Here is an 11893-nt window from a genome sequence, read left to right as displayed (position 1 = left end):
AGTCTGAACAACCCAGGAACATATGGAAAGGATAGTTATGTAAGTAGGAGGTGCTGACTCTATGCAAAGCTGCAAACATGACTTGTAGATCATTCTGTTAGACAGCCTTCCTGTTATGCAACCTTCCAGCATCAAGTCATGTATTAACAGTGAAAGACAGCTCCTGAGCCCCTGGAATGTGTCTATAGATTGAATGCTGTTACCTCAGATGATCCACTTTCAGTGCCAACAAAAAGCCTTCTTGTCTTGTCATGCCCCTGGTAATTTTCCACATTATGCAGCCACTACATGAGAACCTGCATTTGAAACCTATCCTGTAGCATTCTGCCGACGGTCTTTCTAAACCCAGGAAGAGTCCCTTTGAGTAATTCAATAGGGTCCTTTTTTTTAGTTCCTGCTTTAACAAGGGATAGACCACGTTTGTTTACTTTGTTACCCGAGGTGAATCCACTGATGTCTCTTCCATTTAAACCCGTGTTCCATATGCACACAGTTGAACGCAAACACACCTGGGTACAGTCAAAAATAATGTGTACCTTCATTGAGGATATTTCAACAATGGGTAATTATAGGGGGTAAGAACTCCTCTACTCCACCTACATGGCATTTAGAAACCAGGGCCGGCTGCTGGTGTGAGAAGTGTTCACATACTTGCCAACCGCACAATTCAACTACACTCCTTAGTCCTGCATTTAAAACCTCACTTTAATAGAATCTTGGAAGCATTGTCAGCAAAAGGAAGATGAAGACACCCAAACTCAAATGACTCTTAATGCATGAAAATGGCCCCAATCAGATTGATGTATCTAGCAGGTTTTTTTTTTTTTAAAAAAAGATGACACAACTTGAAGAAACCTTGAGGGTGGTATGTGAGTGTATGGACTGAAAAGCAGTTGCAAATGCAAAATGCTGAATCACTGTAACCCAGTGGTAGCTTGTACAAGACAACCTGACACTCTGTTCAACCTTGCAGACAGTCAGCTGACCGCACTAGTGGAGTATTATATCCACTTGTAGATGTGTAGTCCTTTTGTTGTCCTGATTATGTCTAATCTAATAATCTTTACTTTCTATTCTCATGTATCTGGGGGGTTAAAGCATAATTTTACATAAATTTTACATGAATTTGTCTTAATCACATCATTTTGACTTTTATTTTCCCTGCAGAAACAAGCTTCCATAGTGTTTAACCCAGAGTTAATTTTATGACAAATACTTTTTGTACTTGTTTATCTTCAGGTAGAAAATTCAGAAAATTCATTCAAAAGCCTTTTTTCTAACCTTCTGCAAAGGACTGTCATACTTATCATACTTTAACACATACGTCTGTATTGAGATGTATTTTTTTCATGGATGTTCAAAAATAATGTGTCCGACACAAATGTGTTACACGTCCACATACATGGAGGGTTAGTTATACACAAACAGTTGAGCTGATGTTTGTTTACTTGTTGTTTGTTAACCAAGATGACTTCACTGATAGCTCTTCCATCTAAACGTGTTTGATAAGCACACAGTTGCATGCAAACACACCTGGGAACAGTCAAGAATAATGTGTACCTTCAGTGGGGACATATCAACAATTAATAATTATAAAGGTTAAGACCTCAGCTACTCCACCTACATTTGTCCTGGTGACTGATAGCAGGGAGAAATCAGGGCCAGCTGATGGTGTAAGAAGTATTCAGATACTTGTCAACCACACAATTAAAATGCACCCCTTAGTCCTGCTTGTAAAACTTCACTTTACTAGAAAATTGGACGTATTGTCAGCTAAATAAAAGTAAAGTCACCAAAAACTCAAATTACTCTCAATGCAGGAAAATGGCCCTGATCAGATTTACGTATGTAATAGTTTTTTCTGTGTCTACAGAGCTACAAGTCGAAGGAGCAGCAGCTGTCCGTGTTCACCCAAACCTGGCTTGGTGAGTCCGCTGAAAAACACGCTTTTGCTGATCTGAAAACCTGCTGATCTTGTGGTCAAGGCTGTGAGGAGGAGGAGGACCAACAGGGCCAAACTGGAATTTGACAACAATGGTTGGAGTGTTTTTGAGGCTGCTGCTAGAGTCCCAGAATAACTCTCTGACTGACGTGTTTTGCATCAGTTTTTGTGAGGGTGTGTGTGCCACCTAAATCCCTGTGCAGATACAACAGCAATAAACCTTGGTTTGCAGCTTTGTTAGGCCAAGGATGAGGCCCGCCGAAGTAGTGACGGAATTCTGTGCAGCTGCACCAGAAATACCAACAAAGTGATTTAGATTAACAGAAGTTGAAAAACAGGTTTTTGACCACGCTTCAGTGTCAGAAGGAATAAAATTGGGCCTTTCTGCCATTGCATGTTTGCACTGATTTGCGTTTCCATTACCAGTTCAGACGACACTTTAATAATATGAAAGAGAGAAAGAGTGTATACAGCTTCTCCTTTGACCACTAATCAAGACGAACATGTCATTAGTTAAAGACACATGTGGAGAAGCAAAATCCTGATGCACTGGGCTGAAGCGCCACATCAAACTGGGTCAAGTCCAGCACATATGCATAATAAAGCCCCAAAGGACTCACCCCGGCCAACGCCCTGAATGTGTTGTACTGCAGGTTTGATGCGCTAAAAACTCACACCCTCGCCTGTTCTCACACCTGAAAACAATTCCAAGTTTGCAGACAACACAATTGGTCATTGGCCTCATCCAGGTTGGTGGCTTGTCTGACTTATACTTCCTGTGCTGCCTCAGGAAGGTCAGCCTTCATTAGGACCTGACGATCCAGTTCTTCACTGCAGTAATCCAGTGTGTTCTCGGTTCATCCATCACTGGATCAGACGCCAATGAGGACAGCGTATATTATACATGATGAACATCCATTCATTATTAACTTCTTGACACTGCTGTTTCTTTCTTGTATTGCTGACAGCTTACAGAACATTTTATATGTATATAGATTTGTTTATGTTTTTGGCCAATGTTGTCTTCTATATAATATATTTCTACACACCTGTGCACTCAATAGTCATGTTTATTGTCCTTGTTCATAGCTGCCGTGACTACTCCAGTGTAAGGGCAATGACAAAAATGTGTCAAATGTATTTTATTTGTATGCCTACATGGCCATGAAAGCTGATTCTAATATTCTATAAAGTTTTTATAATGTGTTTTTATGTGAAATGTGAATGTAAAGTAACCAGTAATTATGGCTGACAAATATTGAGGAATATCAATATATTATTTCACCTGTAGAACAAATGTGAAAAAAGTTTTAAATACACAAACAACGAATCATCTGAATTATTTTGTAAAAGACAAATGCATTTCCATAAAAAGATGTCCAGTGTTTATTTGTAAAATTTAGTGGAGAAGTATAACATACTCATGAGAAATAAAAGTACCTCACAGTTGTAGCCTCCTTCAGTGTATTTGTGTATTTAGTAAGTATTTAGTCACTTAGTACTACTACAACCGACCTGTAAGTAGAATAGATCCTAATGGTGTAGCCAGCAAGCTTAGCAGAGTCATCTTAATGCCATTATGATCTTAGCCAGTGGACGTACAATGCGAGAAAAGACCATCCTAATCTTAAAATCCATTTGGGAAATGACTCTCTGACCCCTAAACCCACCTCACGATAACCTCTCAAAAGGTATGTCTAGCCTTAAACATTTGTACACCGCTAATCTTTAACTTTTATAAGATTAAGACAGTTTAAAGAATGTTCCTGAATGAGTAATTTCCTGTAATTTTACGCTCTTGAGTAGAGCTCTGCCTTCCACATTTTTCTGGGCTGCGTGATTGGTCGACCAGTTTGATTGATGAGTCTACTCTCCAATGAAGCAAGGGGTAGGTCAATTTAGCCAATCACTACCGAGTATGTAACTTGGCTGATCGGTGATTGGTCGTAATTCAACGATTGTTCAGACTTGGCTGGTTACGCCCCGCCCCCGCCCATAAAATTCAATGGAAATTTCCAGTCTGTCTACTCACACAGGAACCGGCGAAGAGAGCAGAGGAAGACTATCAGCGGCCCGAAACAAGCATAAAGAAGCACTAAAAGACAATACTTTGGTAAGTAAAATGATTAAATGCATGCTTAAGTGACGTAGTATGCGCGTTAAAGTCACGAAGCTGTCTGCCATAGCTGGCTTGTTCGCTTTTATGGACGGCATTGTTCTGAATGAGCATCCTCGCTGCCCGCTAACCTTATGTATGAAAGTGAGAGTAACGTTACGAGAAGTGACTGTTTGGAAATTCTTTCTGCTTTTTAATGCTAAATATTTAACCAGAACTGCCTGCAGTGAAGGGTACTCGATGTTTATAAGCAGAACCTTTTATTTGCATGATATTTGCATTTAAAGAAAGGTGGAAAAAAAAACTCAAAAAACCCTTTCTCATCATCTCATCGATCCGCATTGATGCTATTTTAAAAAAACAAAGAAATTTCACGTTACGGCGTGCACGCCGACGATACTTTTGAAATTCTGCTAGACAAGTGTCACTATCAAGAATGTATGAAAGGCGGTAATGTCCACGTATGGTGTTCCGGTATGTGCGACAGGACACGCCCACCGGTTGTAAGACTCATATTACAAGTAGCAGAGCAGCGACGTCACAGTCACATGACCCGGTGTTGAGCGTAGATAAGCCAAATCCTCTGAGCTGCAGCAGGATAAACTCAGCAAACCTTCCAACGAGCTCCAAGTCACTTCCGCTTTGTCTTGTCTAGGACTTTATTCATTGATCTGACTGAAGAGCATCTGGACCTACGTCACTACTTTTACACTTCTACCTTCATCTAATTCAAAGTCATCATGTCTCAGCAACACATTAGGTGAGTCTTAATTCATTTTCTTTCTGTTATTCTTTCTTTTTATTTATTTACTTTTGTTTGGGCAAAGCAAGACATTTTAAGGACTTTCCCCCTTGGGGGAATTTTGATGATCTCAAGATGATTAATTGAGAGAGTAACTAGCTTTTTAATGGAGGATTGAAAAAAACCAAACAGGAGAAGAAAAATTCAAACTCAGAATGTCAGTACAGGGTAACAAGCTGTTCTCAAGGAAAATAAGGTCCTTGAAGCTAGAGAGGTAGGGTCGGGCAGTGGTAGGGTCCATCATATATATTTATTTATCTCTCTCTCTCTCTCTCTCTCTCTCTCTCTCTCTCTCTCTCTCTCTCTCTCTCTCTCTCTCTCTCTCTCTCTCTCTCCCTAAAACTACATAGTACACCTTTTTAACAGTTTGTTCTGTATGTACATTGTTCTTGTTTACAATAATTGCTGTTAATCAACAAAGTTTTAAAACCACTTGGTCTTATCTTTTATATAGTAGAACACTTTCATTCATAGTATGAAAAATGTTCATCACTCTTTCATATAGTCCAAGGTGTTGACACAGCCCAGAGATGTTGAATTGGCAATGTTATTAAACAAAGAACTGGCAACTCATTTTCGTTTCAACCCCTTATTAAAGGTATTTTCTTATTTCACATGTTAACAGTTAAGGATTCATTACAATATTTATGATTTTAAGTTTTTATTTAAGTTTGAAAATCGCTATATAAATAAAATGCACTGTTGTGTGTTGACATTCTTTTTTTGTCCTCTCCTTTCAGCCTCCCAGCCAAGCTCATTAATGGAGGCATTGCTGGCATTGTTGGGGTCACTTGCGTCTTCCCCATTGACCTGGCAAAGACCCGGTTGCAGAATCAGAGACAAGGTCAGCAGGTCTACAAGAGCATGTAAGTATATTTAGCCACTGCTGTCCTGCATGACAACACGCTTATTTCCAAATCTTGTGTACATCCACGTATAATCCAGTACTGTTACTACTAATCCTGCAATGACACGCGCTGGGCGTCAGTATGAACGCGTAGAGTTGGGAACATTCCTGACGCGATAGACAGTGGTGACTTCATCCTCTTCATTCCTCTCCAATGAGTTGATCCAAACGCCTCTGACGTCTTTGAGGAGTGGAAATTTACTGCTCTATTTGCCTCTCCCTTCTATGTTTGCTTAGAGCAGGCACCGTTACTGTCATTGTGATAAATAATTTATTTAAGTAAGAAATCTTCTGTAAAATATTTATTTATTCATTTTTTCAGCCAACAATCTTCAGTGTTTCACACCACTAATATTTATCTCTTTCTTGTTTTGTAGGATGGACTGCCTTGTCAAGACAGTTCGAGCAGAGGGTTACTTTGGAATGTACAGAGGTAAGATTCACGCTTCTGAATATTATTAACCAGTAGGCTAGAACATGTAGAAGATGAATAGTTATAGTAGATTCTTCTAATGGTGAGGCTGAACATTGATTAAATGTTTATAAGTGGGTACAACTCCAATTAAGATGGTGTATTTTGAGTGCATGGGTTGCTTGATTTATAAAAGAATATGGCCATAAGAGGGAAGTAAGTAACAAAAGAGAGGTGGCCAAACATGGTTTTGCGGCTTTCAAGGTCCAATTTATTAAGAAACCTGATTTTTGGAATCTCATTCCCAACTTGGACCTTTTTTAAGCTCTGGTGTTTTTTTTCAATAGCATCCATGCAGTAAAACACATGTCCTGTTTTATTTTTTTAAAAGATCAAGTTGTATTGATTTGATGTGATGTAGAAAAGGAAAAGTGAAGTCTTGTGGTCATAGTTAAATATGAAGAAGATTGAGACCTTTTACTCTGGGTCTCTGTTTGTGTGAGGAATGCTGTTTGTTTGCATCTGTGTTTTTCATATTACAGACTTGGGTCCCCCTGGGATATTGAAGGCTAGCCGATAAGGCGCAGCCACGCTGGAGGCAAATCATTAAATGGTTCTTACAATATTGCTCTATTTAAAACTATAGGCACAATTTTTTGTTTTGCCATCTATTTGTTCTGTTATTTGACTACTTGTTAATAACTACTTGGCTGTCTCTTTACTGTCCTGTCAACTTGTAGATCCTCATTTCCTAGTCTATGATTTGTGTCCTGGCAGACTTTGGTTGATCTTAAAAACTGATGTGAAATAAAATTGAATTCACTACAGATTCATTTTTAAGCTTGCCTAAAGTCTGCAGACAGTGTACATAGTGGAGGATTAGGTCTGTCCTTTCATTAACACTTCTTCATTTCTCTTGTCTGTTGTGGTAATTAACCTACTTACTGACTTGGAGCCTTTCAATAGACACAGATTTCCTTTCTTCAAGTTCTCTCCACACAATGTGGGCCCTGTTATCATAAACTGTCTCATTCATTGTTTGCATCTTCTTCTGTATTCATTACCCTCCTCATTTGTTCTCTTGTCTCGTGTTTGGCTTGTTTCTCATTTTCTTCATGATGCTTTTTTAATGTTGAAGTCTTGAAGTAATCCCCTTCAATTGTCATGACTGAAGCTACTTTAAATTGAGCATTTGTCTTGTCTGTGTGTAGATTAGCTATATAAATGGACTTTCTAATATTGTAATGATAATTGTGGGGAATGTTATTGTGTGTTATGAATGAAAACATGATTGTGACTTCGGCGCTAACTGTGTGATTGTTTGTCCTCAGGTGCTGCTGTAAATCTGACCCTGGTCACTCCTGAGAAGGCAATCAAGCTGGCTGCTAATGACTTCTTCAGACATCGGCTCGCTAAGGATGGGTAAGCAAAATCAACCCATGAAATTATCAGCTTTGGAAAATACAGCATTCCATAATTTGTTAGTTAATATTTTTTTATTTGTCTGTTAATAGAAAGGGTCTGACAGTGTTCAGAGAGATGCTGGCAGGTTGTGGTGCAGGCATGTGCCAGGTGATTGTCACCACCCCGATGGAAATGCTCAAGATTCAGCTCCAGGATGCAGGCAGACTCGGTGAGAGAATACAAATTGATTCAGAATCTTATCTTTATTATCTGAGCATTAGACCATAATCATATGTATTGATGAAGCGGCAATTTGATTTTGTTGTCATTTGTTTTCACAGCTGTCCAGCAGCAAAAACCAGTCATGATGTCTCCCACTAAGCTCGTGACCACCAACACCATGCTCAGCCGCTCCTACAACTCTGGCATGGTGGTCTCAGCACCGCGAGCTGTGTCTGCCACCCAAATCGCTAAGGAGCTCCTCCAAACGCAGGGAATCCAGGGGCTCTACAAAGGCCTGGGGGCGACACTGATGAGGTAAAATTCTTATTCGCAGATGAAGAGGAACTAGGGCTGCATATAAGCAGACATATCTTATAGGCCAACACCATCCTGTATTATCAGCCCATATCAGCCAGACTCTAGTTAATATTTGTCAAGTGAATTGTAACGTTCACCTTGAAAACATACCTACATATCTGTCATTGCATGTCCTGCAATGTGACTATTGTTTATGCACTCAATACATAAAACCTAGTCCTAAGAGGAACCATGTTGACTTGTTAGACCAGTTACTTCTGTATTAGGTTTTCAGTCTGAATCATCTTGTTGTGTTTTGCTTTCAGGGACGTGCCCTTCTCAATCGTCTACTTTCCGTTGTTCGCGAACCTGAACCGTCTGGGTCAGCCCAGTCCTGGGGAGTCGTCACCCTTCTATTGGGCTTTCCTCTCTGGCTGTGCTGCAGGATCTACTGCTGCTGTGGCTGTTAATCCCTGTGATGGTGAGTTTGAGGGTCATTTTGTGACGTCTTAATTAGTAACTTATGTGTATTGTTTCTGAACTCATACCCAATGTGTTTCTTTTTTTCTTTTATCCAGTGGTGAAGACTAGACTGCAGTCACTGAACAAAGGAGCCAATGAGGAGGCTTACAATGGAGTTATGGATTGTGTGAGGTAAGTCATTCATTGTAACACAACCACCTTTCTCTTTTTTTGTCCTTTTTTTATTTGTCCGTGTGTTTAAATAAACGTATCCCCCTGGTCCTCCACAGTAAAATAATGAGGAAGGAGGGACCATCGGCCTTCCTGAAAGGTGCTGGCTGCAGAGCTCTGGTCATCGCTCCTCTGTTCGGCATTGCGCAGGTTATGTACTTCGCTGGCATTGGTGAATACATCATGGACAACTCACCTCTGAGCCTCCTGTCGCCATGAGCATATCAACTAGCTGGCTATGCACGGGACCTTTCTGAGCATCAGTGGTGGAACGACTGGCAGCTACTGTATGAACCATCAGTTTACAAGTCTTGTCTGAGTGAGTCAGAAAGACTTCAGGGTGTGAAGAGACCTAAGATTTCATCTTCTGTGGTCTGACAGCTGTGTTGCACTTAAAACACTTTTGTGACTTATTATTCAGAGGGCTGTGGCCAACGTTTGCACTTGAAGCTGTTAGCCTTACTGGACTGTGGGTGACTCAGAGTTGCAGTGTTTATTCTTTCTTTGTCCCCAGCAGTCCTGTTGTTTCCCTCTGTGAGGGAGGGGAGCTCACTCCATCGAAGAGACAGATCTGTTTTTGTGTTTCTCATGCGATCACCTTTCATAGTCGTCTGTATGTGTATGCTAAATTAATTTTAATTTGAATAAACTGCAGCAGCTTGCAGGGCTCTGTATGTTTTTCCTCCATTTCAGTCTGTCTCATGTTACAAAGCCTTAAGTTGAATAAAAAGGCTTAAAATGGGAGATACAAAGGGCCCAACTAACACCATTCAATGCAAAGGGATTTTTTTAATTTATATATTAATTTTTAACACATTTCAGCAAAAACTGTCAGTGTTTATATGAGTGATTATGAACCTTCCTACTAACATGGGACCATTAACATGCCAAACCATCAAAGTGTCCTGCTACATACTTGATATTCACCCTACAGTCGTTTGGTTGTTGGCAAAAAATTGTATCTTAATATCTGCAAAAACTTGAGATGCATCCATGCACATTATATGTATGTATGTGTTTTGTTTAACCTTGGTTGATACATTTAAATATGCAGACCTACTACTTCGCTAAAAATAATAATAATTTAAGTTCATGCCTTAAAATGATCAGATTGACATTGATCTGTGAAGAAATGAGGCTCCTGGCCAAGAAAACAGCATTATTACTGTGACTGTGAGCATGTGAAACATTACTGTTACTATATATATATTATTTTTTTTGTGATGGCTTTTTGTACATACCGTTATACATACATTAAAATTTTGCAATGCATTCCTTCTGTGTTGATGGATTTATTGACCGTATGGCTGTTAAAAAATTGGGCTCAACAAGTGTCAGTTTAGATGAAGAGGACGGGCAAAATAAAAGCTGCATGATGTTCTTCTTATTCAGTCCATTAAAGTGGGCAGTCTAACAATATACACGTTATGAACTTGCACATACAGATTCAATTTTACCTGTAAAATGATCATAATCAATGATGCGTTAATTTGCAGATCACATTGCACTAATGTTGCAGTTGTTAAGTCAGTTAGTTTCCCCAAGGGGCTAAAGTCTAATTTTAGTCATTGGATATACATCATCACATATTTGTGTTATATGTTTTATATTATTAGTCTGAATCTGCAAAGCTGTTAGTCCCTGTTATCAAATACATGTGGTGGAGTAAAAAGAATGTTCCCATTTCATTTGGAGTTGAGAAGCAGTTGCAGAAAACAGTGTTGTTAAAAGTACCCAGAAGTCGTCATACTTAAAGTAAAGATATTGGGTCAAAATATTACTTTTGTAAACTAATAATAACTTTGTAAGGTAATTTTCTAAAAGGTTATTATACTTAAATATCAAAAATAAGAGAGATTTCTACATATTTGCATCTATGAATATTCAGTAGACCATGTGTTTACCAATTAACAGCCTTATCGATCACTGGATGTGATATTCAGCATCCGTCCAGTTATTAGAATTAGTGCCTTTTTTCAGTTAACTGCAGCTAAAACAAATTAATTCAAAAAATGTGCTGCTCTCGCTGTGATCTGCAGAGTAACTAGCAACTAATTATATCAAATGAATCTAGTCGATAAACAAAAAGTAAATTAGTGTTGTGGAATTGTAAAGTACCAGGGAGTGGAAATATTCAAGTCAAGTACAAGTACCTCAAAAATCTACTTAAGCAGAGTTCTTGAGTTGTTTCCCACCACTTGAAGACCTTTTTTGTGTAATCCTGCTGACAAACCGACAAACAACACAAGTGTGGGTGAAAACAACCTTCTCAGCTGAGCTAATAAAGACTTCTGTCATTTTCTGTAACCAGCACATGGACACATGACAACACTTAACGAGTCTCACATAAACACCACTGTGATCTTCAGATAAGGCTCGTAGCCTCAGCAACTTCTTTGGAATCACTCTTTTATAGACTTGCTTTTACACGTAGCCCTTTCATCTTTCCGGCTTTTATTCATTTTACTGCTCTTTTATTTGTTTATTGTCTTTTATCCTTTTTTACTGCCCAGAGCCTTTTTATTTGTTCTTGATTTCTCTGATGTGACGTCGTCTTCTTACTCTCCTTTATTGATTCTCTTCTTTAACTTATCATTACTTTTGCTTTAATTTTTTCCCCTTTCTCTCTTTCACTTTTTGCCTGTTCTATCACTTCCATTCCTTTTACTAGTAGTTAATCATATTGACCTTTTGTGCTCTTACATCTTCTGTTCAGCCCTCTTGTTTAAACTCACCTTAGACTCGGCCTCTGTGTGTTTGGCTCGACTGTTGACGTTGAGTGTCTTTTCAGTAGTATTGTCTTCCTGAGTTTCTTGCTTTTTCAAAGCACTTTGTAAACTCTGCTTTTAAAGGTGCTATATAAAAGAAAGTTTATAATGATAATACAATGATAATAATAATAATAAAAACAACAACAACAATAGTAATAATAATAACAATAATACGTACAATTATTATTAAGATAAAACCAAAGTCATCTTGTTGGTGTTTTGTTTCTCTAGTCTTTAGTCACATATGTTTGGTATTGAGGTAATCTAAAAGTAACGGAAAGTAATCAAGTTACTTTTATACTATGATTCTTGGTTTAGGTCACTGAC

General features: G+C 38.8%; 1 protein-coding gene across 1 annotated transcript; it reads left to right on the top strand.

Annotated features, from left to right (window-relative positions):
- The first annotated feature begins 3911 nt into the window (after positions 1 to 3911).
- On the top strand, positions 3912 to 10067 carry slc25a55a (solute carrier family 25 member 55a). Its single transcript, XM_037102053.1, has 10 exons — positions 3912 to 4055; positions 4714 to 4818; positions 5601 to 5726; positions 6145 to 6200; positions 7511 to 7601; positions 7694 to 7812; positions 7925 to 8120; positions 8429 to 8583; positions 8681 to 8756; positions 8855 to 10067. Exons 2-10 carry the CDS (start codon positions 4799 to 4801, stop codon positions 9012 to 9014), a joined length of 999 nt encoding a protein of 332 aa, XP_036957948.1. The 5' UTR covers positions 3912 to 4055; positions 4714 to 4798; the 3' UTR covers positions 9015 to 10067.
- Positions 10068 to 11893: the final 1826 nt, after the last annotated feature.

The sequence above is a fragment of the Acanthopagrus latus genome, chromosome 6, assembly GCF_904848185.1.
Source record: "Acanthopagrus latus isolate v.2019 chromosome 6, fAcaLat1.1, whole genome shotgun sequence".
Taxonomy (NCBI): domain Eukaryota; kingdom Metazoa; phylum Chordata; class Actinopteri; order Spariformes; family Sparidae; genus Acanthopagrus; species Acanthopagrus latus.
Note: the sequence above shows the minus strand (reverse complement) of the source record. Positions and strands in the feature narration are given on the sequence as shown.

Coding starts and splice junctions, on each gene's coding strand:
- slc25a55a (XM_037102053.1), top strand. CDS start 4,799: ATGTCTCAGCAACACATTAG. Junction 4,819..5,600: donor ATGTCTCAGCAACACATTAG/GTGAGTCTTAAT, acceptor CTCTCCTTTCAG/CCTCCCAGCCAAGCTCATTA. Junction 6,201..7,510: donor TTACTTTGGAATGTACAGAG/GTAAGATTCACG, acceptor GTTTGTCCTCAG/GTGCTGCTGTAAATCTGACC.